This window comes from Corapipo altera, unplaced genomic scaffold (assembly GCF_003945725.1).
Source record: "Corapipo altera isolate COAL_440 unplaced genomic scaffold, ASM394572v1 22, whole genome shotgun sequence".
Classification (NCBI taxonomy): Eukaryota; Metazoa; Chordata; class Aves; order Passeriformes; family Pipridae; genus Corapipo; species Corapipo altera.
Window position 1 is genome coordinate 14759641 of NW_020884886.1, and position 26348 is coordinate 14785988.

General features: G+C 37.2%; 1 protein-coding gene across 18 annotated transcripts in view; it reads left to right on the forward strand.

Annotated features, from left to right (window-relative positions):
- The window catches only part of N4BP2 (NEDD4 binding protein 2), a 43516-nt gene that overhangs the window by 10798 nt on the left and 6370 nt on the right, over window positions 1-26348 (forward strand). For 5 of the 18 annotated variants that reach the window (XR_003527560.1, XM_027642615.1, XM_027642621.1 and 2 more), the window contains 14 exons: window positions 3027-3366; window positions 5062-6283; window positions 7131-7255; window positions 8444-8532; window positions 10206-10282; window positions 12055-12210; window positions 13303-15641; window positions 17048-17133; window positions 17815-17857; window positions 18719-18960; window positions 20370-20488; window positions 22942-23077; window positions 23185-23370; window positions 25581-25749. Coding sequence is in view for 16 of the 18 variants with exons in the window: in XM_027642615.1 (XP_027498416.1) it covers window positions 3150-3366; window positions 5062-6283; window positions 7131-7255; window positions 8444-8532; window positions 10206-10282; window positions 12055-12210; window positions 13303-15641; window positions 17048-17133; window positions 17815-17857; window positions 18719-18960; window positions 20370-20488; window positions 22942-23077; window positions 23185-23370; window positions 25581-25749 (5206 nt within the window). In the remaining 2 variants the exon portion in view is untranslated. Of the gene's footprint in view, window positions 1-1890; window positions 1993-2848; window positions 2928-3026; window positions 3367-5061; window positions 6284-7130; window positions 7256-8443; window positions 8533-10205; window positions 10283-12054; window positions 12211-13302; window positions 15642-17047; window positions 17134-17814; window positions 17858-18718; window positions 18961-20369; window positions 20489-22941; window positions 23078-23184; window positions 23371-25498; window positions 25750-26348 lie in introns of those variants that run through there. The other 13 variants (XM_027642616.1, XM_027642619.1, XM_027642626.1 and 10 more) reach the window with 12 other exon arrangements.

Below are 26348 nucleotides of genomic sequence, written 5' to 3' on the forward strand. Positions count from 1 at the left end.
CATTATATGAGAGCTGAATTAAAACACTGACAACACTTGAAATGTTCTGCTTAAAGTGTTGCTGCACAGTAATGTCAAAGAACGTGAATAACTTTCTCCCTTGCAGGATCTTTTCTTTGTCACTGAACCTGTGTGGTGGTTTGAAAAACCTTTTTTTTTTTTTTTTTGATATAGTAATGGTTTGCCCCACTGATAATACTGGGCCAATCAATAGTCCACGTGCGCCCTGCGGAAATTACATGCCCACAGAAACGGAAGAGAAGGCAGTGAAGATAGTTTTGTAGGTTGGTAACCATGATCTGAGCCACGAGGAGGCAGGGGGCCAATGAGCCCCTCTGGGGGCCAAGGGCCCCCAGCCCTCAGCTGAGGCTACGAGAGACCCGGTATAATGTCAAAGCTGGACCGGGTCCCGTAATCAAGAGCTGGAAAAGTTTCCTTACTGTCAGCAGCAGCAGAAGACACTGAAAGCGGCAGCAGAGCAGCCCTGAACAGAGACAGCAATGGCTGAAAGCCAAAAGATAGCCAGTAGCAACGAGATAACGTGAAACCGGCTGAGAGAGGCAGAGAGGGAGAGCTGGCAACAAAACAGAGGTAAACTCAACAGAGCTGGTTTGGGGTAAGACTGTATTACTTTTCCCAAACCCCGGAGACTCCTTGAAGAGGAGGGGTGGACTTCCAAACCTTTAGGGAGTCCCAAAATGCAGCAGCAGCTAGAGAGAGAGAGAAAGGAGCTGAAAAACCCTGACTTGTCCTGAGAGCTGAGCCAGGACGGAATGCGGAGGAGGTGGCTGTGCCCTCTGCTGCTGGTGCTTCTGCTTCTATCAAGCTGTTGAGCTGAGACAGAGCTTGGGTAAGACTGAACTGAAAGCTGCCTTCAATGTTCTAACCCAAGAGGAGTGGAGATCCACAAGGAAATCCCCCAAAGACTCGGGCTTGGAGTTTGGAATTTCCACAAAGTAAGAACAAAAATCCTGACTGCCACATGTAAATCTGCTGCCTCAGGAAAATGAAGGACACTAACCAGTGCCACAAAAACTGAAATGAAGGAACTGTGGCCTGAGAAGTGATAGAAAGACTTTTCTCTTTTCTTCTTGGACTTTTATTGAAGAAGAGGAGAAAAGTAATTTAATGTAAATATATATGTGGGTGTAAATAAACCTTCGTAAATATTTTCCCCTTCCCCCAATAAGGAATGGTTGTATTTTGTCTGAAAACTCTACACATGAGGTGAAAAAGATATCAAGTCCATACCATCACTAAACCCTCTCACAAGAGCAAACTGTGGGAGGGGGACTTGAACTTAAAAATTAAATTCTCAGGAGTTTCAAACCACCACAACCTGTTTTTTAGGAACAGTCACATTTTTTAGCATTGACAATGTGTGAAGTTAGAGGATGAATCAATTAGAAATAGAAATTTGAAAGATGGGACTTGCTGTAATTTTTTTTGATTGTTGAATACTTTTTCATGATGGTAAAGAATGGTGTAAGGATGACTAATCAGAGAGTGAACAAAAAAATGTTTGATGAAAAAAACAGCTGCAATTTTCCCAGCTCAGTCTGGATAACTAGCATTTTTCACTGTGGCTTCTCCTTTATTTTTGGAAGTCTGCTTCTTCCTTTTCCTGTGTATTGTTTTCCTTGTGAGTTTCAGACTTCTTGACCTCTTCATTGTTTCAGACATCCGTCTCATTTGTCTGTGTAAGGTCCGTGTACATGTGGTAGATTCTGGAGTTGTCTGTTTTGCTTTCTTAAGTTTCTGTGACTTCAGAACGTAACAGCCCACCTTCTGCTAACTGATACTTCTCTTGGTTGCTGGAAGAGATTGTTGGAGAATAATGGAGATGTGCTACCTGAATTTGCCACTAATCTGGCATTTCATTTGTGCCAGAGATCCAGGGAGGGAAGGACTAAGTGAACCTGGAAGTGCTGCCATTGATTTATCTGCATGTGTTGAATTGATCATCACTGACAAAATAGTCTTTACAAACAGGTATTTTATGGCCTAATCCGTAACTGTTATCAATAAATAGTGACTCTTTGCTGTAATTAGCTTCAGATTTTGAGCCTCACTAAGGTTTGCTAGTCTTCTGAATGATTATTTGTAAAAAATCTAGTTTATTATGACCATCACCAGAGCACAAGAGAGCTTTGTTGTTGATATAAAGAAAAAAAGGAAGACCATGCCATTGTGTGTGTGTGTATTTCAATTAATAATCGGTTTCCTTTTCTATACAAGATTAGGGCAGTAATTGCAGTTATAGATACCGTAATGTTTTAACTAGATGTACTCAAAGGCTTCATGCAGAAGTCTGGAGGGTGGACAGAATTCTTGCTTTATGGTTTGTAAACGATGTTAATAATGAAATAAATTTCACACAGGCCGAGGCACTTCTGAGTGTCATCTGGTTCATCCCAGCAGTTCGAGCAGGGGCTCTTGAAGCAGGTTGCCTGAGCCTTGAAGCAGCCTGGGTCAAGCAGGGCTGTGTTTGGTCAGGTTTTGAAAATGTGTGTGATTGGAGACTCCAAAAACCTCTCTGGGCAACCTATGCCAGTGTTTCAATATTGAAGAACCCCAACTGTTTACTCTTAAAAGATCATGGGTGAAGGGAAGTCATGAAGACTTCTAGAAGATTTGGAGCTGTGTGTTTGGTTTTCCAGTACTTTTGTAAGAGAAGTAAAATTTCTGAATGCTAATGGAATATAGGTTTTCCATAATGTTAACTGATCATCAGGAGCAGAAGAATATTTGTGAACTGACTGCCTTGCATTGCAAACTTTACTCTTCTGGATTTCCTTTAAGTTGTGTTTTACTTATTCTCTCTTCCAGATGCAGATTCAATATCTAGTTAATTGGAAAATAAGGCTACTCTTTAGCTTTCAACCATTAGAAAAGAAGAAAGGCAGACTTCTACAAAATTCTTGCCTGTATGCTTTTGTATTTTTTGATCTTTTAGCTATCTAAATAGGAGACATGGAAATGTGACTGTATTTTATTAAAGTTTCTCTCTTCTCTTTTTATTTCAGGTCTGCTGTTTCTGTTATGTCTGTCCCAGTTATGAGAGCTTTTTTTGTGACTTTTGAGCGTGGTGCTGTCAGCCTCATGTGAACAAACCAAAACAAAAAGCACGCTGTTTTTTAGAAAACAAAATGCCACGGAGAAGGAAAACTGGTGGGAGTCCTTCTCAGAAGAGTGGCAATTCTGACAGAACTGCTCTTGCTGTATCCCAAGGGGACCCAAGTCACTTAATGTCTCAAGCAGTGCATTATGTCAATAAAGAAGAGCTTTTCAACAGCATGTCAGAGATGTTTTCTATCCTAGATCCTAGCGTGGTTTATATGGTTCTGTCTGAATGCGATTTTAAAGGTAAATAATGTACAGTTGGCATTACAGTTTTGTTTTATATGCAGACAGCTCTGAACTAGGGTGACACCACAAAAGTTGGTGGGGGTGTTGCAAGCATATTTGTGAGTTTAGCTTTTAATGAGTAGGTGAGTCATAATATTTTGAAATTTTACAACCAGGCAAGATTCTCCAAGTTTGATGACGTTTCTGTGAGGCTGGTAAATGGAGCAGTGTGCTTCATAAATGGATTGTTCTGTGTCACAGAGCAGGCAGTAGTGGAGTTGTGAGAAGAATCTGTTTTTTCCAGTTAGTTTCTGTGCATATCTGCAAAATGCCTAAACTGTTTCTGCAGGAGGGATATTTTATATTCTAGATGACAATTTTTTAATGGTGTACCATGTGTGATCTTGACAGCTGCTTTTCTTTTAATACTTGAACTGAGCTTTTGTTTTACTTTTATTTTGCACTGTCATCTTGTCATCTCCACTGAGGATTAGTTTTTGCAGGATAAATTCTTTGTCATGTTTAATTCTCTGCAGTCTTGCTTTAACTGTGTTTCTTTCCCTGTATTCTGTCAAGCTACATACCCACCTCTCCTGGCAGACTGTTTTCATGTTTATGCCCAGTCCTTTCCATTTGTTTGTGGTTTTAAAGTTCTTCTATATGCAAGTTTGTTTGCTTGTAATGAAAATACTGGATGAGATGCTGGATAGCAACGTCTGAAGAGTTATTTGCCAGGAGAATGTCATATATGGAGCATTTTAATCAATCTATATTCCTATGATCAGGTGTGATTAGCTGAGATTTTTCTAAGAATATTTGAAAGAAGGCAGAGTTTGGCAATTTTTTTAATATATGTGAAAGCTAGGTAGCCATTAAAAGGACTGTTTTTATTGCCTAAATTGTACAGTTTATAACTGAATAAAAAAGTGAGAGTGCTATTATGATTGTTGTTCCTTTTAAAATTGAATTTGATGGAATTACCAATTCATGCTTTGAACTCTTATTTAATAAGATTCACCTTTATCAAAATAACAGATTTATGTAAAGCTTATTGGAGAATTCAGTAAACACGTGGAATTGATAGTGTTGTACTATCAATAGTAGTTTAAAGATGGAAGGATGATGGGGATTTTGTTTAACGTGTATGGAGAAAGAGTCGGACCTTAATGGACTTAGACTTCTTGCTGCACTGTCTTTCAGGAAAACAGAAACTTAACCTTAGGGCTGAGATGGTACTTGTGCCAGGTTTTCATATTGTTGATCACTGGCAACCTATTTAGTGGCTTTACAAAGATTAATGCAGGTACTGGATTTTTCAGGACGTTTTAAATTGGGCCATAATGAACATATTTCATGGACTTTTATCTCTTTTGTCTTCAGTAGTAGTTTTTCAGTTATTTTTACACTACTTCACCTCTATGAGACAGTTTAGAAATAAGTATCCATTTAAACATCCAGTGCTGATATTTTTTCCAGTTAAACTTTGTAATTTTTACGCTTATTAGGTTATTATTTTTAGTATATCTGTATTAAGTTCTGCCTTCTAATGAGATCAAGGGAGTTGCAGAACGTGTGTTTAAAGATGAATTGGTAAACTGTCTTTTGGTTGTTTCTTTAGTGGTGATAAATACTTCTTCAAGTAAAAAAATTGCATGTACCTCATGTTGGGTTTGTTCGTTGACCATGTTTTATTCTCTTTACCTTTTTGAACAGTAGAAAATGCTATGGATCATCTTCTAGAGCTGTCCACCCATGCCAAAGGAGTAGCATCTTCAAAAACCTTGAGTTTTGATTCAGCAGCAGCATCATTAGCTCTTGTCAATCAGCAAAGATCTGTTGCAAATGAAAGAATGGTGGAAAGTACTGCAGAACGAAGTAAACCCAGAGAAGCCATAGAAAAGGTCCTGTCATCTGATGTGCAGCTGACTGAAGAACTGGATTCCTTGATAGAAAATGCCTTTCAGAGTTACAGCTTGAGTGATGAATTACCTAATTCTGCAAATGACCAAATAGTACATAAGCACCCTGTGGAGCACGATGGCTTAATTGAATTTTCCGAGTGGGAAAAGTCTGATTCAGTTTGCAGTGTCCTACTTTTTCCACAGCAAGCAGAAACAAATAATGGGGTTTTAGAAAACTTCTGTTCTCAGCCACCACTGAGTCAGCTGAGCATCCAGACGAGCTCACCAGCTGCATCAGGCACTTCTACACAGATAATGGAAGATTCTGATTTGTTGGAAATACATGCTCAACATGATGTAGCTTCAGAAGTCTATAAACAATTAAATGGAGAAATATCATCTGAAAATTCTGATCAGACACAAGATACTTTTTTGGATCAAAGTAGTGTCACTCCTGTTTCTGGTGAGTCCTCCCAAAGCCCTCTGGAACTTGGAGTCACTGGAGATCCTAATTCAAGGTGCCTGGAACAGCCTGAAGAGGTAGTGACTGCCTTTAACAGCTACCAGAGCACTTCTCTTCCAGAGGCATATGTCTCTCTTGAAACATCCAGTTTGAAAACACAAAAACCTGCAGATGTTCAGCAAACTCAGCAGGGTTATAACTTAAATTTTTCTACACCATCAGGTCAATCACAGCAACGCTGGAATCTCATGGCTCCTGTGTTTTATCCATCCAGTAGAAGTCACAGCTTTGTAGTTCCTGTGGCTACCAGTCCAGGGCAGTGGAGACCTGGTTCAGACTGTAGGACTTCAGAAAAAGGACTTTTTGTTTTCTCCCCAGTGGTTTCAAATGCCTGGGATAGCAACCCATCTCTGAAGGTATGGGGAAATCAAGATAGAAACTCAAAATTGAACCTCTCGCAAGTACAGCAACCACGTGTTTGTCACATGATGAGAAAAAAGATGCATCTTGTAGGTCAAGTACTTGTTCTTCTCAGAGGTGTTCCAGGATCAGGAAAATCATATTTGGCAAGGTAGAACATTTATATTGTGAGCTTCTAAAAAAAAAATCACTTAATTGTTTACAGGATTTAGCACAGGCAGAGACAATTTTCTGACATTTGTAAATATTTGTGCTTATACCCTAAATGCCACAGTACATGCAGCGTGATGACTAAGAATTGCTGAGAGCCCAGTTACTTGCAGCTCCTTGACCTCTAGTGGAAACTGAAGTAGTAAGGGTGAGCTTTAACTTGTCACTGGATGAAGGAGTTTGTCAGCAGAGTACCATTGCCACAGTGTTGGATCTGCTATGTTCTTCTAGTCCCTGTTTATTTCAGGTGTTTCCTTCAAATAACATCTATGGAAATATGCCAGCTCTTTACAGGCAGAAATTCCCCTTCCGCTGTGGGAATTCTTTTGTATAGATAGTATTTGTAAAGCTTCTTGGGGTGAATTTTTGATTTATTTTCTTACTCTCCAAAAGCCTAGATTGAGCTTAGACTCCTTTGGCTGGCACTTGAAACATTTGGTGCAATTAAGACTGTGTATTTGTCAGTGTGAAAGTGTGTCATTTCATGTAGATGGAAAAATACCTCTCTTCTTTTTTTTTGAAATGAGACTTGAAGGGAACCTCTGTGAGCTCTCTCCCCTAGATAAATCCTCAGCTTTTGGAAAAAGGACAGAAAGTATTATAGACCTATAATATAGACTATTTGCCTGGAGGGTGATTTTTTTTTTTCCCCTCACCTAAATTTGCTGCTTCCATTCCAAATAATCTTGGTTTTGTGCAAGAGACTAAAAAAAATGTATGTGTGGTAGCAGGTATCAGGGCTTGGGAGAAGAAGGGGGAAAAGCTATTTACTTCTTGATCTTTCACAGGAATATCCTTGAGGATAACCCAGGAGGAATCATTCTTAGTACTGATGATTACTTTAATAAACATGGACAATACCATTATGATCCCAATTGCTTAGGGGAAGCGCATGACTGGAACAGGAAACGAGGTGAGAAGTAAATAAGGGATGAGCTTGCTCATTTACAGTTCAGTGCTTGTGTGCTGTTTAAAAAAACCTGCCTGGCTTGTAATGCCTGCATCACAGGACAAGCATTTATCCCATCATAGAAGTATTTTTTAATATGTGTGAAAAAATAGTATGAGCACAAACTCAGAAGTCATCCATTCATTGTGTGTTTTGCAACTAAAAATGCCTTTGTTTTTGTCACAAGATTATTTTATCCTCAGGTTTTGTCATGATGTGTATTTTGGTTTGTGTCCCCTTGCTGGGGTGGTTACCTATATCCTCTCCCAAAAATACTTCTTCTGAGATGATCCATTATAATATGCATATGCAATAAGTAATGAGGATGTTGATACAAGTAACACAGATATTTTCCTGCTCTTCATTACCTTTTTTCTCTTGAGCATTAAATTGTTGGGAAATTTAAAACTAAATTACAAGAGCAAGACAAGATTTATTTTTTTTCCCCTTTCCATAATCAGTTTATTTTTTGACAGTGCCTTATGCTAAACTCCCCACAGAACAATTCTTTTGAAGCTTTCATTTGCTAAATTTGAACCATGATCACTTTTCTACTGTGATATTTCTACCAGTGGAGAAATGGGTTGGTAGAAATATATGGTTCAACAAGTAATGTGATTGTTCAGACTCATTGTAACATAGCTACAGAAACATGATGCTGTGTCTCAGAGCTAGTGATTCTAAACATTTCATTACTGTGTATTTAAATTACAATAATTCATTTGATTTTTCGTATTTTATACAGTTTACAGAGTGGGCTAATCTTAAGACTGTTATAAAGCCAAGAATTTTGTATGCAACAATGAAGTCCACTTTAAGGTGATCATGTAGTTTTTTTTAGTTTAATTTACTGATTGATTAGTCATCTTGGTGCATTTTACATCTGCATTTTCATTTCTTGATTATCATACCTACCTTAATTCAAAAGAATAATGCCATAACTCAGTAGCTTTATGTGTGAGGGGGGATTTCTGAAATAGAGGGTCTTGGAAGAGATCAAGCTGTGGCAACAGTTTTTCACACAGTGGTTAATCATTGTGGATTATGTACTTTAAAATAAAACAAATTTAGAGAATTAGTATAAATGTTACGTGGTCACCCTATTATAATGAAATTAACTGTATCCCATTCTTTTGTACGTGTGTTTTTCAGCCAAAGAAGCATTTGAAATGGGAATCTCTCCTATAATAATAGACAACACCAACATACAAGCATGGGAGATGAAGCCTTATGTTACTTTGGTTAGTATTACACTTTGACCAATGTGAAAAGGGATTGTTGACCAGGATGGCAACAACATTGTTTTAATAGGGGATTGTCTTTCTCAGTCTAGGTGCTATTCCACAATGAAGTTTGGAGTAAAAAACGTGTTACATGGAATCATATTACCCCGTGTCATATTCTGTGCATATCCAAGTATTGACCTGACCTGGCTTCCTAGAGGCAAAGCCAAGTGCTTTGTACTTGAGGCCAAAAATAAATAAATTTTTTTCCTCTTTCATATGATTAGTAACATTAGAATCTACTTTAAAAGATAATCAACATTAATCAGTAAGAATGATATTTGATGCTCTGTGAAACTTGAAGACTCAGTCTCTGTTTCACCTTAAATATGACATAGAGACAGATACCAGCTAACCAGTTGGAAGTCTAGAGTTATCAGATGTTGCTAGCTTGCTTGAAGCTATGCAGATTTACTTAATGTTTTTTACTGAAGCGATGTAATCAAAATAATGCACCTGCACTATTTTATGGTAGGAGTGTGGTGCTTTTATTTAGTGACTGAAAGTGACCTGCTTTAGTTTATTAAGTTAATGCAATCTACATTTAACTTTCAAAGTTATATTTAATTATTTAAATAATTCTGTGAACTTCTGTTATAGGTTTCTCATACTCCAGTTTTCTGGACCTTCTCACCTTTTCATTTAATAGTTTCTAAATGGGCATCAGCACTTTCAGACTCTAGCTCTTATTTTGCTGTTGGGCATTCAGTGTTTTGGTTGGTATTTATAGAACTGCATTATTTTATGAAATTGGTTGTGATTAACAGAAATAATATATTGGAAGAAATGTTAGGAAGTAGATCTGTTTCTCTTTACACAATACAGAAAGACATCAGAGAGTGTAGTACATAGAATTGATGGCTTTTAAGCAGATACTCTACATATGCTGCATGTGGTAAGGGATTAGTGAACAGTGGGACTTAACACAGATAGTTTTTATTAATAAAATGTTTCCTTGTATTTATTAACAATTGTCAGATTAGCAGTTCTTTCATAAATTATGTCCTTGATTTTGCTGTATATTGAAATAAAGGTGCAACAAAAGTTCTTTGGTAAGATGACAAGAATTTTTTCCGAAAACAGGAATGGGGAGAAACAGCACAGTACTACTCACAGTGTTTCTCCTGATTAGACTTAGACTCCTTTTCTATCATGGTGAGAATAGACCATATAGGAACCATTTACTTGCAGCTCACTCAGGTTTCCCATATGGCAGGAAGGTCATCCACAATAGCTCTGTTAATGTAACTGAATTGCTTGTTTTGGAGCTGGTTTGGGTCTGGTCAGCTCTGAATGTAAGCAGAGAGCTTTTCTCTGTCTTCGAGAGGCTGCATAGACATATGCATGCTGTATCTGGAAAGAGGAGATGTTCTGCAGTCTTGTCTCAGAGGAGGCAATTCATGGCACACATTTAATTTTACAGTAAGAGATGCATATACGTGTTTTTAAAAATCTCCATTTACATAAACATAAGTGAAACACTGAATGGAAGTGTTATTCCAAGTATTTAACAGGTATCAAAAAATACGAAAAACAGCTTTGAAAAAGCAGACTATGCATATCGTGTGCTTTGTCATAGAAATAAGAAATGGGTGATGTGGCTTGTTCTTTTTTATATCTGTTTTATTCAGGCTCAGCAGTTCAAATACGAAGTAATGTTCCGAGAACCAGACACTTGGTGGAAGTTTAAACCAAAAGAACTTGAAAGGTAAGACTTTAAAGGAAAATACCACATTAGACAGTATATCTTTTACACTATGATTTTTAAAAAGCAAAGTGGCTAATGAAGTAACAAGATACCAGTCCAGATTTGGTGATGATAAGTAGCTTTTTAACATTCTCTTTCTACAATATTAACTTTTATGTGATTTTCTATGTATTAAAAGATTTTTTTTGTCACCTTAGTTTAATTATATACAAAAGATACTGTTAGCAATACCTATTATGGGATGTTTTCATTATTCCAAGTTCTTTACGTTTAAAGTACAGTGACTCTTCCTTTGGGTTCCTGAGGTTGGAAAAATGATGTCCAGTTGGGGTGGTTTTGCATCCAGCTGGTCTGTTGCCTTAATTGAAAGGTTTCTGCTGTCACTGAGTTTAGGGCAATCAGCACCTCATGGCCTGAGAGGGGCAAACCCCTGTGCATCACCACTGTTGCTTACCTCTTCTTTAGCAGGACATTCTGTTACCTAGAGCCAAAATAAGCAAGACATAATCCATATGTAAGTGAATAATAAAATTGGCTGGATGCCAGGTTTAAATGGTATGATCAGTGTCCAAAGTCCAGAGTGAAGGCTGATGTCCCCCTATGATGAATACTAGGACTGCAACTATTTAATGTCCTTTTAATGACTTGGATCCTGGGACAGAGTGCACTCATAGAAAATTTGAAGATGATACTGAACTGAGCAAGGGTAGTTTATTCAGCTTTAGGAAGAGAACATTAAGGAAGGATTACATTGTTTTCTGCTACCTTTTGAGAGGTTATAGAGAAGATGAAGAAGAACTCTGCAGGGATAGGGCAAACCAAACATCAGCAAGTTGAAACTTCAGGAATTTTGATTACATGAAAGAAAAATAACCCAAAACTTGCTTTAAAGTTGATTATGTACTGAAAGAGTTTGCCCAGAGAGTTTGTAGACTTTGTCATTTGGGATATCAAAATTGGACATTACAAAGCTCTGGGCAAGCTGATCTAGCTGTACCTCTTCTGAGTAGGAGATTGAAGTATGTGGCCTCCAGATATCCCTTTCAAAATAAGTTATTTTGTGATTTCATAATATAAGTTGTCATCTGAATTTGCATACTTAGCTCAAGATTGGCCGCTTTTTAAGTGAGGTAAGGAAGATTAGTTTCTTTGTTAAAATAGATCTTAAACCTATTCTCCCGTATCTTCAGTTTCTGTTTTGCCATCCTTGGCAGGATTCACTTTTCTAGGTGCAAATGCTGCAGAACACAGTGCCAGTTGGTGTTTAACAGAGTTAGTGAAAATTTCAAGCCAACTCCTGTCCAAAATAATAGGTGAATAGGTTTTCCTCAAGGCTCAAGGAGTTCTTAGTTTAGCAAAACCAGAGAAAGAAGACTGAGTTCAGAAATCTTCCATATCTAGTTTGGTATCCTGCATCACTGTCAGGATCTGATATGGCATGTTTCTGAAACTTATTTGAAGATGATGCATTATGGACAAAGTTATAGATTTTAGTAGTATGCAAAATATCCCATTGCAGTACAGGGACACCAAGTGGGGTGGAGAAGTCAAGTGGAACAGCAGTTTGTCTGAGATGCCCTGTTTGGAATGCCTTAATGCACTGATACAGAAAGAATTGCTGTTTCACAGCTTTTCCTCTGGCCCCATGAATTCTTTGATTAGTCTTGCTGTAAATTTATGAAATTATTATTTACTTTTTCTCTTCTGTCATTCTAATACACAAATCTGAAATGTTTCTTTTTCTTTTTTTTTTTTTTTTTTTTAATTCATAGGCGAAACATTCATGGTGTATCTAAAGAAAAGATCAAAAGAATGTTGGAACGATATGAACGCTGCCTTACTGTTAGATCAATATTGGATTCTTCAGTTCCAGACAAATCAGAAGCTGCTGGTTGGAGTGAAGATCCTTCTCAGGAGGAAAGCCATAGGTTAGATTCTTTCACTAGCTTTGTATAGCCTTCAAATAAAAGGCGAAAAAGACTTCTTAGCAACAGAACCTGAATAATACTGTTGAACAGTGAATGCATTAAAAAAGATAGTTAAAAAAACCAAAACACTACATAGTTTTCCTAATTTTTAAGAATTTCAGGATTTCTAGAAATGAGCATTTAAGGGATCTAGTCACTTTCCAATGCTTTTTGAAATCCTCCCATTATGGCTGTGTGTTACTTTTCAAGAAGCCAATTTTGACTGACTTTCTCTTACCATAGAAATATGCTGTTGGATGTATGTTGTAGATATGAAGCGCTTAAAATCTATAAAATGCTTTTTAGAAGAGTGTAGTCCCAAAGAGGAGCAAATTACTATTTCTGGATCTGTATGTTAGTATTGATGTTATCTTTGTGGTAGAAGGTGGATTCTTCATGCAGAGTTACCTATTTGCCCTTCAATATACTTAATTGAAACTTGCCTGGACTTATGTTGGTTGTATACATGACTGTTTTGTAGTGGCTAATTTGAATGATGCTGTGTATCATAATGCAGAGGAACCCAGATTTTACTGTAGTTATTATTTCATTTGGGTTTTGCATGCTTAACGTATTTGAAATGAAATTGGCACAGATAATTAATGGTATGTAGTTGACTGTGAAGAATGGTTTGACAAGAAGTGGCACATGCTCTCCTAGTTCTAGATTTTATTTAGCATTAAGGCATCAGGAGAGAACAACAGTCATTAAATAAAAGTATATTTACCAGATTGCTATCTGAATGAGGAAATATCTGGCAGCGGAGTGTTTCAGTACATAACTGAATGCTGGGAATGGGGGAAAATTGACTCCTGAGAAAGTGTTCTTAGTCTTGTTCTGTAGTAAGAAGGGGATACTTACCAAGGAAAGTTGGTCTTTCCTTAGCTCCTTCTTTTTTGTAGAGGAGCGTTGAAGTTAGGGCTAAGTTGTTGTAAATTTGTTTTCCTCTCACTAGAGTTCTAACTAGAGTTAAACTCTCACTCTAGTTCTAACTGGAGTTAAAGTATACAAATGCTTTAAGAAGGTTTGAAATGTGTTTATCTTTTATTCCGGTTTGTGTTTCAGAAAGAGAGAGGCACATTCTGATGCAAAGGAAGAACCACCTTTTGCTTTTGATGTGGAGCCTCTTGAATTAGCTGAAGTTGATAAAACTTCTCCCTGTAATTCTCTAATATTAGAAAGCAGCTGTGATCCTGAACATTTTCAGCAAGAGGAAAAAGAAATGAAAAATAACTCAGTGGAACACAATTCTGAGAACAGCGCTGTTCAAGATGACTTGGATGTCTGTTTATCAGAGTGCATTGAAAAAGAGCTGCCCTTGGAGAAGAAAGAAGAAAAGGGAGAAAAAGTAGAAAAAAATGCTGAAGCAGAAATAGATGATGTTGATGTCATCACAACTGAAAAGACTGCGAATTTGCATACAGGAGGAGCTGAGGAACACAGTGATAACAACACTGTCAATGTTCAAACTGAAGTTCAACAATCGGATTCCATATGTACGGAACCAAAATCAACACAAACTGGTAACACAGTGGAACCAAGCAGTTCAGCTTTTGACACGTCAGGGAAACCTGAACTACTAAACTTCCTGGGTGACTGGCCTGTAGAACAAACAATGGGACAGAGAGTCAAAAGATCTAGAAGACTAGAAAAATCTTCTCTGAAGAGTGATAAGGAAAGTGAAACTCCGCGTCAGCAGCATCCTGAGTTAGGTAAAGAGCAAGTGGGCCTGCCTGAGACATACACTGTTGAGAGAGGACATGAGAAAGAAAATCCAGCCTCTAGCTGCTCCTCTATTAGTTCAGATAAAGTTACACTGGAATTGCAAATGGTAGGACATTGGCCTATCTCAGCGTCATTAGAACAGAGACAACAAAGGTCAAGGAGAATGAAAACGACAAATCAGTCTGATGAAGGTAGAAATCCTGAAGGTGACATTGACATAAATGCTCTTGAGACTGTAGATGTGCTTTGTGGGACACCTGTGAGCACTGCAGAGCAACCAGATATAAAGAGTTTTCCTATGCACCAAGATGAAATAGTAACCAGTGAAACAGGAGGTGAGGAAAAAAGCCAGCAAAATAAGAGAACAAAGAAACATCACAGATTAGCCCTCACTTTTACAAACAACAGTTTGCCCCATCCCAAAGAAGAGGACCACTTGTCGAACCTTAACACTACAGAAGAGAAACAGGACACGTGCTTATGTAGACAAAAAAGTAGCCATTCACAGACTGAATCACAGGACTTTGCTCTCCTGTGGAGATTAGAGAAGAAAATGCTTTTTCCTGACACTACCAAAGTATTGCATGGCAGACTAGATGGCTTCAAACCCAAGCACATTGATAATGCCTCAGATTCTCAGGAAAAAATACCATATCGAGTTACTTATGATAAAAGTACGTTTGTAGAAGAAAGTGAACTTACCAATATTGATGACTCTGAAAAGCTGGATACACTGTGTAAGCTCTTTGAGTCTGTTTCATTTGAAGCTCTGAAAGATCTCTATGAAAGATGTAACAAAGACATAGACTGGGCCACAGGTTTGCTGTTAGACTCTGAAGAAAAGTTGTGCAAGGCTGTTGATACTGAATGCTTTCAGGTAAGAGAAGCTGAGCCAGTTGTCACAGACCTTGATTTCAAGGCAAGTATAAACTGTGATGAGAATCTCAAAGACTGCGAACCAACAGCAGAAGTAGTTGGGGCTGGTGGTATCTCTGAGGCTTCAGAAGGTGAGAACTCATCACTCAGCATTGCAGAAAGTAGGGCTGCCAAGGCAGCTGTGACAGATGCTGATGTACCTGACTCATTCACTGCTACCTCACTGAATGATACAGAGGAACTGAAAAATTCCATGGATGCAGCCCCTAGAACCGACACAAACAGCTCAGCAGCAGGTGTCACTGAGCTGTCCATTTCAGGAAAGCAGTCTGTAGAGTCTGAGAGTCTTGTTGAAGGAACTGTAAATAAGCCATCACTTTTACAACTTGATGCAACCTTCTGTACACCCGTGACTTTGCCTCATGGTCCTAACACAACTTCTGCCAATTTGAAATGTGGATTAAATAATGAAAGTGACATTAATCCCTCAGAAAGCAATGCAGAGAATTCCAAAGTGACTGCTTCTTTACTGGAAATGGATCATGCGCTTCTGGTCAGTCCTAGGAGTGATAAAGAAATGGAGGTGGATAAAGAAACCTGGGAAAGTTCTGAGGAGATATGTGGTAAAGAAGAAATCGAAAGTCCAAGCTGGTCTGCAGCTAAAGCCAAGAGACAAAGCCCTGTACCAGCATCACATGCAGCTTTCAGCATAGATTGCCTAGAACTAACATTACCTCCTGAACTGGCACTCCAGCTGAAAGAGATATTTGGGCCTGTTGGCATTGATGCAGGTACGGGCATAATTATATCTGTGTTTTTATGAAAAAACCTTGGTTTAGGTAAGAAAACCTTTCTTTATTTGCCTGTGCTTTTTTTCCTTCATGCTTCAGTTTTAGGGATTAGATTTGCATAATTCCTCATGATACTGTTTGCTGTTGTTAATCCAAAAATGGAACTGAATTAAGCGTGGCATAAAATATAAATGCAGTAATGCTACCGTTTGCCTTTGTCTTTTTGTACATGTACATACTTTAAAATATTAAGAAAATACATGGACTTATTTGCATTTTGAACAATAGGCCTTTGAGCCTATATTCAAACTGAAGAGATATTAAGATGATGAGGAATATGCAAATTGTGGCTGATTAGGAAAAAAAAAGAAAAAAGAAAGCTTTAGGCATCAGTAGAGTTGGGGAAGGAGAAGATAAATGGTTTAGAGAGAAGATGAAGTGTGGCTGTACTTAAAAGATGAAAACAGACTAGTCTGTTGCTGGGAGATTATGATTAAGGAAGCCACAAGCAGCTTGAACAAGCATCTCAAAAGTTACAGACTGATTGAAAAAGGAAGAGAAGAAAATAGAAGGAATATACAGCTTGGTGATTTTCTCTCTCTTCCCCCCCCCTTTTTATTTCTTTTTTTTTTTTTCCTCTTTTATCCTGAAGATTACTTGATGTGATACCCCAGATACCTGATTTATTGGTGGGTTTGACTGCTGGCCTCTTTGCCTTCCATGCCTACCTCATCAAAAGAAAAAGATTGTTTCCTGTAGCAGAAAAGTGTTCTATTGTGTCTGAAATATGCCCTGCATTTTTATTTGACACATGTGTGCTTCTTGCTTTTTTATTTTTGAAAGATCAGAAAGATCTTTTAGGGAAAAGATGTATCATTTTGATACCATGATGATTCCTACCACTTTCTCTAGAGTTAGAGGTGATATTTGGAATTTGACTCTCTGAGTTTGTGTGTTTGAAAGAAGGGATGTGACTGATGTTGGGCTGTGGTGGGTATGTTGTGGCACAGAAGAGCAGTTGCCATGTGGATTGCAGTGGAATAGGGAGAGTCACAGTTTCACGAATGAAACTGTTGTAAATTAATAATGGCTTTGTAAAAGAAGGTTTTGCTAGAAAAATGGAAAAAAGGAAAAAACACCATTGTTCAGGTAGTCACATTTCAACAATATACAATTAAAGTTAACTTGCTTTTTTCCTACCCTTTCTGAGTTTTTGAACACCAGATAACAATTTCTGTGGAATGCTTTTTTTGTTGTTGAACTTGGCAGTTGCAGGTTTTATTCAAGCCTGACAGTTTATGCAGAATCTCCAGAACTAGAATTTATAAGTCCTGGCTATTGTACTTTAATTGCTTAGATAAGTTTTGTAGAATGCTTTAATGAATATATTTTCTTTGTTCCACAAGGATCACTGACTGTTGAGGATTGTGTGGTTCACATTGATCTAAATTTGGCAAAAGTGATTCATGAAAAATGGAAAGAATCTATTCTGGTTAGTAGATTTCTTGCTTGTGATATGGTATGGCACGCTTGTGCTTTGTCAGACCATTCATCTCCATATTTCTTGGTCTAAATGTGTAAGGACAATGATAAAATATAGTAGTAATTTAAAATATGTGGAGTATATCAGTATGTCATAACCATCAACGCTGTTGAAAGTTTAAGGTATGTCACGAGTGCCTCATCGTGAACCCGAGATTCTTTAAAAAAAAAGGTTGATAGTGCACAATTTCATTCCAAATTGATCGAAAATTCCACTGGCCAAAACTTACTACTGGTTTTTTGACATGTAAAAAGAATCCTTTTATTAATTATTCTGTATACAAAACATCTCCATGTGTATTAATTGAGATGAGTTCTTCAGCCTGTGTTCCTTCATAGCTATATGAAACTTTGAGTGTTTTGGGGTAAAATTTTTGTTTGGTTTATTTAATTAAGGTTATGAAGTCTTAGCAGTGGGGCATATTCCTCTAGTCTGTGTTTTCAGAAAGATAGTTCTAGCTTGTAAATTCCACTTCATAATTACTTTCCTTAAATATACTTCTTTTAAAATATTGAATCTTTGGGAGATCTTATTTTGTAGCTGGCTTACTTAGAAACTTAAAAGTTTACTTGAAGTTTTGCTGTGAAATCTATAACTTATAACTCTAATGATTTTACTATTTTTATTTAGAAGCGTCAGAGGAGAGATGAATCATGTAAGTTGTCTGCAGAAGGTACGTTGTATATTTTTCTTAATTGTAAAAATACTTAGGTCTCATTATAAAAATATTTAATTCTTTGAAACTTAAGTAAGGTTGCAAATATTCTGTCTGAAAAATGATGGATTCATTTATTAAGCTAAACTTTATTGCCCTTGGATCCATTTACCTTTCTCTTATGGAGGTGTGGGGGAGGGGAGAGAATTATAAGCAGAATCACTAGTACCAAGTAGATGCAAGCAAAGAGCCTATAATTTTTTGTGTAATTCAGACAACTTAAAAAGAATCTCTGGCTGAACCAGACAGCTGTTTGGTGACTTCTGTAATATCTGTGACAAGAAAAGATGTGGTCAGAGAATTACTAGCAGAGTAAAATTTCTGCAGATGAGGAATGGAGGTCAGAAATGCAACATTCACATGTTGTTCTTGTCAAAGATGATTGTAGCAGGAAGGTGGATGCCTTGTTCAAAAAGTGTTAACATCTCTGGCAACCCCGTTTTCATTCAGATGTTGCCATTAACTTGTAGAAGTGTAAAACCAGATCTCTTATAACAGCAAACAACTCCACACACACTTAAGGTATCTACAGGGTAGTTTACAGCTGTAAGATACGTCTTAACACTTGCAAATTTGGTGAGGAAGTATGATTGTTTTGCTTTTGTTTCACAAAGTAGATAAAGATGATCAGACAGTCTTTGTAAAATGGAAGTGAGGAAAGTGAAAACAATGTGTTGGTTTCTGTTTTAGCATTAATAATCTTCTTTTAACAAAACTCAAACTGTCTAGGTTAAAAAACTTGTCTTAATTATTTTGGCATTGCTTGTATATAAGCTAATAAGTATTTTATTTGTCACCTCATTTTTATTGCTTTTGAAGGTCCTGTGATTCAGCAGATAGATACAGATGACTCAGAAATGCTGCTATCTCAGAATGCAGACAGTAAAATACAGAAGAAAAAAATGAGCTGGGCTTCAGGCACATCTAATGACATACAGATGAAAAAACCAGCAACATCAGATGTTTTTCCTTTTATGGATCACTGGAATGCTCAGATTCAGAAAGTTTCTCTCAGGCAAATAATTTCTGAAGAACTAGCTATGCAGGAGAGACAGGACATGGTATGGATAGTGCCTGTTTTCTATGCAGTTTAGATTTACTACTAGTAATAAAACAGAATGTGACTTTTTGGTGACTCATATTTGTGCTGCTGATTACAGCCTGAATTTATGAGACAAATGTGTGCCAATTAGTATTGTTGATTACTGTGATACAGGAGTTTGCTTTTGGTAGATGGTTCTGTTTGAAAAATAGTCTTATTTAGAATGCAGTATTTTGATTGTTTCCCAAACAGATCATGGTGCATTTCACTGCATAGGTTAGCATTTCTGTTTCATTGAATCTTTTTTGATTGCTCACCCAAAAGCACAGATCAGTGTGATTTGCCATGCTTTTGATTGTGACAGCAGTATCAAAAAAAGTTCTTAAATGGCTCCATGCCTTGTTTGTTTAAAAGTGTATTGAATTGATTTTAATGTTTTGTAAGGAGAACCTATAACACTTCTAGCAGATGAGACACTGAAATAAGTACTTGAGGTTAATCTCAAACAAGTTTCTGTACCCTCTTGTCAGAATATAGTAAATTTTTAATAGATCTTTACTGGTTCTTTATTCTCTACACAGTTCCCATACCCTGCCTGTTGGCCTGTGCCTAGTACTGCCCTCTGCTGCCCTGCTGGTGTTCAGAATAGGTGTTTTAGTTTGTAATTGTCTCTGATAAGCAGCTGTCCTAAAAAAGAGGAGCTTTGAACTGGTATAGAAAGTTGGATGGATTTGCCTGTACTTTGAAAAATGGCTTGTGGATTCTTTCTTTGAACTGCGTGTATGTGTCCTACTGATAAAAACAAGTGTCGTGACTGCAGCTTTATTTTCAGTTTGAATTCATGGAGCTTGGCTTTATTTTGACTACTTTTTTTTAATTATTTTTTTAAAATCAGTATTGGAATGATGAGTCTGATTTATATTGAGTTATAACTATGTCATCTTCTCAGATGACTTCACAAATAAGAATATTATAGTACAGCTTCAGATACAGCAAACCAAAATTGTTTAGGCTGCTTAATAATAAAATGTTGTTTCAACCCCAGGCCCTCAGTATAGAGAAGAGAGATGGACTTTGCACAAGCTTAGCAGTGGACTAGATAGACTAGCAGGGAATAAATTCCAAAACCTAAGTTCCTCCTAAAAAATCCTGCTTTTACTTTTTCCAAGTTATGAGGTAGCTCCAGCTACATAATTTCAGATGATTGCAGAGTACTGCAGTGGTGTATAATAGAACTCACCTGTCCTTCCTTATGCTGATCAGTGTGGCAGGCTGATACTGGAATGTTGTCATTGCTGTGGGTGCATACCAACTGAGTAGATATTTTTTTAAATCTTAACAAATAACAGTAAAGTTGATTGGTTCCCCTGTTATGATAATTTTTTCTAATCAAGAACTTGTAATATTTTTCTTTTGTTGTCTGGGTAGAATCGTGTTCCTTCTACGGCTAGAAAAGACTGTGCTGCTAAACTAAAGGAAAAGCAACTTTTTGAGATGTTTCCAACCATTAATCAAAGTTTCTTAATGGATATCTTCAGGGACAACAAGTAAGAAATCTTTACAGGTTTTTGTAAAAATGGTACTCAGTAACATTCTGTAGTGCACATTTGCTGTCTTAAAGATACTGCAAAAAAATGGCTTTTTACAAACTAGCACACTTTTTGGTAATTTAAGTAAAGGCAAAATTAGGTGGTCTTAAAGGCAAAAAGGGCATAAAAACTCTCAGTGTAGATTTGGTTTTGGGGTTTTTTTGTGGAGGGGGAGAACAGTTTCTTTCATTGGGAGAAGAATGGCTACTGACCACTGGCTGATTGTCAGTGTAACTGCATATTTGCTCTAGAGCTGAGATTTAAATCAAGTGGGAGAAATTAGTGGGTGTGGTAATAATAAGTTAAAATGTCATCTGCCCAAGAGGAAAAGTACCATCACCTGATGTTAGCTGTGAGTACTTTCCTGGCTTCTACAGCAGCTCTGAAGGAATGAACCATCTCTTCATCTCTTCCTGCTGACATTCTCTCTTTTGCAATATATTTCGGGGGTACATGTCTACCTTCTTAAATCCAAGAACTGAACTCTTCTGAGAACTGAACTTTTTTTGGAGAGAAATGTCTTTTATCCTCAGCCATTTGAATGTCTGTCTCTACACATGGGTTTGCATGCCTACCTCTCAGTCATTCTTCTTGTCCAGGTTGTTATAAAAATCTTTCCTGTTTAAAATATGTCCTTCATCCATCTCTATAGCTCATACATTTTACCATCTCTTGTTTTTCACATTCTAAATTCTCTTCATAGTGTTGCATTTCCCAATATCTATCTTTACTTTTGATCATTCTTTTTCTTGTTAGCTTACTGAACAGCAAGAGTAAAGAAGAGGGCTTATTAGAAAGCTGATGGCAACTGATGTAGTATTTAATTAAATTTAATAAAAAAGCTTGACTAAAAATACAAGGATTTTCCTTCATAAGAGTTTCAGAAAACTGAGCTAGTTTTAAATTAGTATGCATTATCTAACCCTGACCAGAGAAGATTTAAGATAAAGTATCTTATCCAACCCAAAAAGCAGCATTTACTTATGTCTCTTTGATCAAGGTAGGATGCAATTTACTTTAGTATGTCATTTTCCTTTTAATATTCAAGTGCCCCTCAATTACAGTTCAGTCAACCAAGATTGCATGTATGTTGACGTCAGTAATGCCAGGAAGTCTGCAAGCCTTTTTGCAATAAGGTGGAATATTCTGTTCCAGTGGAATATTCCATTCCAGTGCTTTATTTCCAGTGTAGTCTATTTCTGTAACAATATCAAGGTTTGTAATATGCCTTTTGTTAAATAGAGCACCTGTTATATATTTGTGTTGTGACCCGCCCCAGAAATGGGAGGGTAACCCAGGTGCGTATTAATAAATCCCTTGAGATGGATTAGACTGAAAGGACACTGAATAATCAGGGTTTGTAAACATATATATGTAGGATTTATTTTAGAACAATTTTGTTTCGAAGGTAAACAGGTATGTTGCCATGTTGGGTGTTATCATTCTACAGCAATACAACATCTGTATGTATGTTATCATCTATACAGCAGTATAGCAACATTAAAGCATAGCAATATAGTACTGTTAAAGCACAGTAATATTAAAGCATCTGTAGCAGTAAAGCAATATTAGAGCATAGCAATATAGCACTGTTAAAGCGTGGCAATATTAGAGCATCTATGCAATATGGCATTGTTAATACTAAAGTATCTGTAGATTAAAACATAGCAATATAGCACTATTAAAGCATAGCAGTATTAAAGCATCTATGTCAATAAAGCATTGTTAAAGCATAGCATCTATAGCAATAAAGCATAAAGGTAACACTTAAGGAAATGCATAAAGGAAAGAAAGGATAAGGGTGGAAAGAAGTATATAGTCACTGCCCTCTGGGTCCAGCGATGAAACTTGGTAGTTGCAGCTTCCATGTCTGTTGGTTGAAGTGGTGGTCTTGGTCCACTGGGGCTGGGGGAAACCCCCCCACACAACTCAAAGATGTTATGAGTTATTATATACTTCCAGCTCAGGTGGGAATGCCTTGTACCTCCCTGGGGCAGGGAGTTTTAGAATGGATAGTGTCATGGGACCATGCCATGAACCTCTGACATCTCCAAAGACAGCTGCAGCTGCCTATTGTGCCAACATCAGTCCTGGTCCAGCATTTGAGATGCATAGCCCAGGCTAGATGAGGACATCGGCATGATAAAAGGGATTTTCCTGCTTTGCAGGACTTGCTTCTTTTTAGCCTCTTCCCTTCCTCAGACTGGCATCTGCCCCAGGATATGGGGCACTGGCACCTGCTTATCTGATCAGAAGGTCCTTTGGCAGTATTCAGGGAGGGGTGGGCTTTGCTGCGTGAGCAACTGCTTCTTTTCAGTTTGCAAAAGTCTTTTGGTGATCTTAGAATGTGTAAATCATTAACTGTTTCAGTCTCTGACAGTGAGGTCACAGATTTTACTTATCTTTTACAGCTACTCTTTAGAACAAACTGAACAGTTTCTGAACTGTGTCCTGGAGGCAGATCCTGTAAAAACAGTTATAGCTCAAGAAAGTGTCCAGCAAAATGAAATTGTTACTTCCTACAGTGCAAAAAACCGGGAGAAAAAGGTATTTTTATTTTTTTTTTTAAATAGTACTTATAAGGATATCCAAAGCTATGTTAATGAAAACACCCTACAATGCATACTTACCTTCAACATTGCAAATTCCTACAGGCAAAAAAATGTAAGGAGGAGGATGATCCTTTGAGTGAAATATTTCAAGACTTTGAGTATCCACAATATGATGATTTAAGAGCAGAAGCTTTTTGTCACCAGCAAAAGAGAAAAGAATGTTTGAAAAAGGCTGGGGAGGCCTATCGGATGGGTATGAAGCCTGTGGCAGCATTTTATGCACATCAGGTAAACTTAAATATTGTGCTTTTTGTCTGAATTTAGGGAGGTACTTAAATACTGAATTGACAGTGATAAGGAAAACATTGTGCCTACTAAGAGTTGACACATTTGCTCAGTTACTGTTCCCTGTGTAATTGTTATAGTGACAATCACAAGTAAACTCCCTTTCATAGAATTGATACTGGCACAGGAAGCTACGTAACCAAATTCAGTGTGAGACCTCATGAAGGGTGATAGTGCTTAGTCACACATGTTCTCTTGTCCTAGATCTCTCTCACATCCACAAACTTGTAAGCACCAAAATTTGTGTCCATGCGATCTGACCAGGTTCACTGGGGTATGACATGTACTGCAACAAACATCAGTTTTTGAATCCTCTGTATGTCTGTTGGGTTCCTCTTAATTGGTGCTGAACTGTTTTTAGTTTTTTGTACTTTTTAGGAGTCAGATGGGTATTAAGATGTGATCTTTTGCCACAGAATCATGCTTGCTTCATCCACCATAAATCTTGGGCAAGATTGCTGCCTGCTGTCTTTGCTTCTTCATTTCGTCTGTCTTTATGGCTATAGTCTGTCTTGGGTTGGGATAAAGGAGGTGTGGCATGTCAGGCTTTTAACAATTCATCTGTTTTTGGCATGTAGATCTGCTGCTGATCAGTCTTGTGTGCTCTCTGGTCTTGTTCAACCACATTTCTCTGTGTGTACCAGTTTGATTACTGCTGATCATTGCAGTTGATCATATTCTTGATTTTAATTATCAACTGTTCTTGTAACCAGCGTTCCTGTACACTGGTTTCTTAGTGCCTTCACAGGAGACCCTTCTATTCATACCACTCTTAAAAATTCTGTTACAAATGTCTTCAAAGGTAACAGTTTTTCCCTGATCTAATAGCATATAAAAATTTGGTAAGAATCCACATTATAGAGGCATTTAATTCTAATCTATGAATTGCATTATAACAGAAAAAATGAAATAATAATTCACTTGAATTTGCTTATTAAAAAAGCTCTCACATAAGTGGTATAACTCTGAATGTTTAGATTGTTACTGTGCATGTAGAAAATACTGATTATCAGTCTTTATAATGAACTTATGTTCTTTATTCATACATTCTTGAAGCTTTTAGAAGTTCTAAACAAAGGTCTCCATGATTCTTAATAGAAATCTAATTTCAGGTCCTCTCTTTTGTTCTGTACTTAGCCATATGAACAAATACAATCTGGAAATGCATTTATTATACACTTTCATTTAGGTAATAAAAAGGCAAACTAAGCTACCTTTATTCATGAAAAATACTTTATGCTTGGTGGCCTTTGTCTTGAGAATCCTTTGCAAGTGAGAGTTACAGAGCTGCTGTCTTGGTTCTGACACTAATACACTTCAGATGATCCATTTTAATAAAGTGTAAGACAGACTGTCACTTTTGTTCTCTTGAGCCCGTGTCAGTCTAATACCTGGAGTTAAGTCTTCCATTCCTTTTCAGACTGTGCCTGCAGATCTTCAAGGCCATAATTTGTTGCTTTGATCTCTCAGACTTTATCACTGCAAGGTTCATGGGAAGTAGTTGGTAGTTGTTTACTCTGTAAGATGACTAACTTTGTACTACTTCTTGACCCTCGTTCAAGAAGGGGCTATATCGACCTTGTCAATCATAAAAGAGCTGTCAAAAGTATTAGGAGAGATAATAGACAACTATTTAAAAAAAAAAGAGCAGTTACTCTTGGCTTGTCTGAAATTTAGGGAATGCGTTCAGAAGACTTAACCTCAAATGTAACAGTCAACAGGTTTTTCCTTAGCTATTGGGCAGTTTCTGTGACATTGTTTCATTACAATTTTAGCAAAATATTTGCAGAAAATAAAAATCTGTTGTTACAAGAATAAATCTGAAACTCAGCATGGAGTGTAACTTTTTAGCTTATGTAAAGAACTTATGGTTATGTGCCTTGTCTGGCATTTTTTTTTTCCTTGTAAGGCTTTTGTTATAATTCCTTCTTTGTGCCAGCTTTGAGTAGTTTCTTATGAACAGGTCTCATGAAATCTCCTTGTGAGTAGGTCTCACTGAGCCTCTTGCAGAAGTTCTGTTGCAATTATAAATTTTACTGCTTCAAACCGTGAGCTAAAAGCACCCTGCTAGTCCTGTCATTTTGAAAGCAATGACCAGTGTGGAGCTTAGATTATGTCTTGGTGTCTAATAGTCACTGTGCTTTTGAATAAAGAGTCGCCTTCATGAGCAGAAGATGAAGGAAGCCAACCATGCTGCTGCTGTGCAAATCTTTGAGAGAGTAAATTCTTCCTTGCTGCCTATGAATGTGTTGGATTTGCATGGTCTCCATGTGGATGAAGCTGTGAATCAGTTGTCCAGAGTGCTGCAGGAAAAAAGTGAAGGTAGGGTTTAGATAATAATTCTTACTCCCTAAGAATTATTCTCCTCATTTTCTACTAAGAAATCATGATTCATGGCAATATTAGAGGGAATTAATTTAATTTAATAATGTGTGTTAAAAACAACTAGGCTTTGTGTTGTCTTATTTTCAAAGTACCCATGGTTTGTTTTTCTTTGACATGACAATGATTCTTGCTTTTTTCTGTCTTGCACCCTACTCCCAACCCCCATACTTCTTTGAAAATCTTTCTTCTGTTTTATTTTTTTTTTTTTTTTTGTATGATCTGTCCTTCTTGACATTTTTGACCGAGGTGATAATGCAAACATTTGTGTCATCTTTGCATTACTTTGTCAGAACTATGTTGCTTTCTTAATCTTTAAAGAAAAATTATTATGTTGGAATTCTAACCACAATGATTATATTGACTTCAACTTTTACATGAAAGCGTGTGATTTGAGCCATCTTTCAGAAACTTCTCTATCAGTTTGTGGGCAGAATCTCTTGAGATCAGAATACTGCTGCTTCCAGACCTGTCATTTTCTGCAGTTTTGCTTGAGGGCTCATTTTTTTTCTTCCAGTGGAGTGTTCAAGTACTTCATG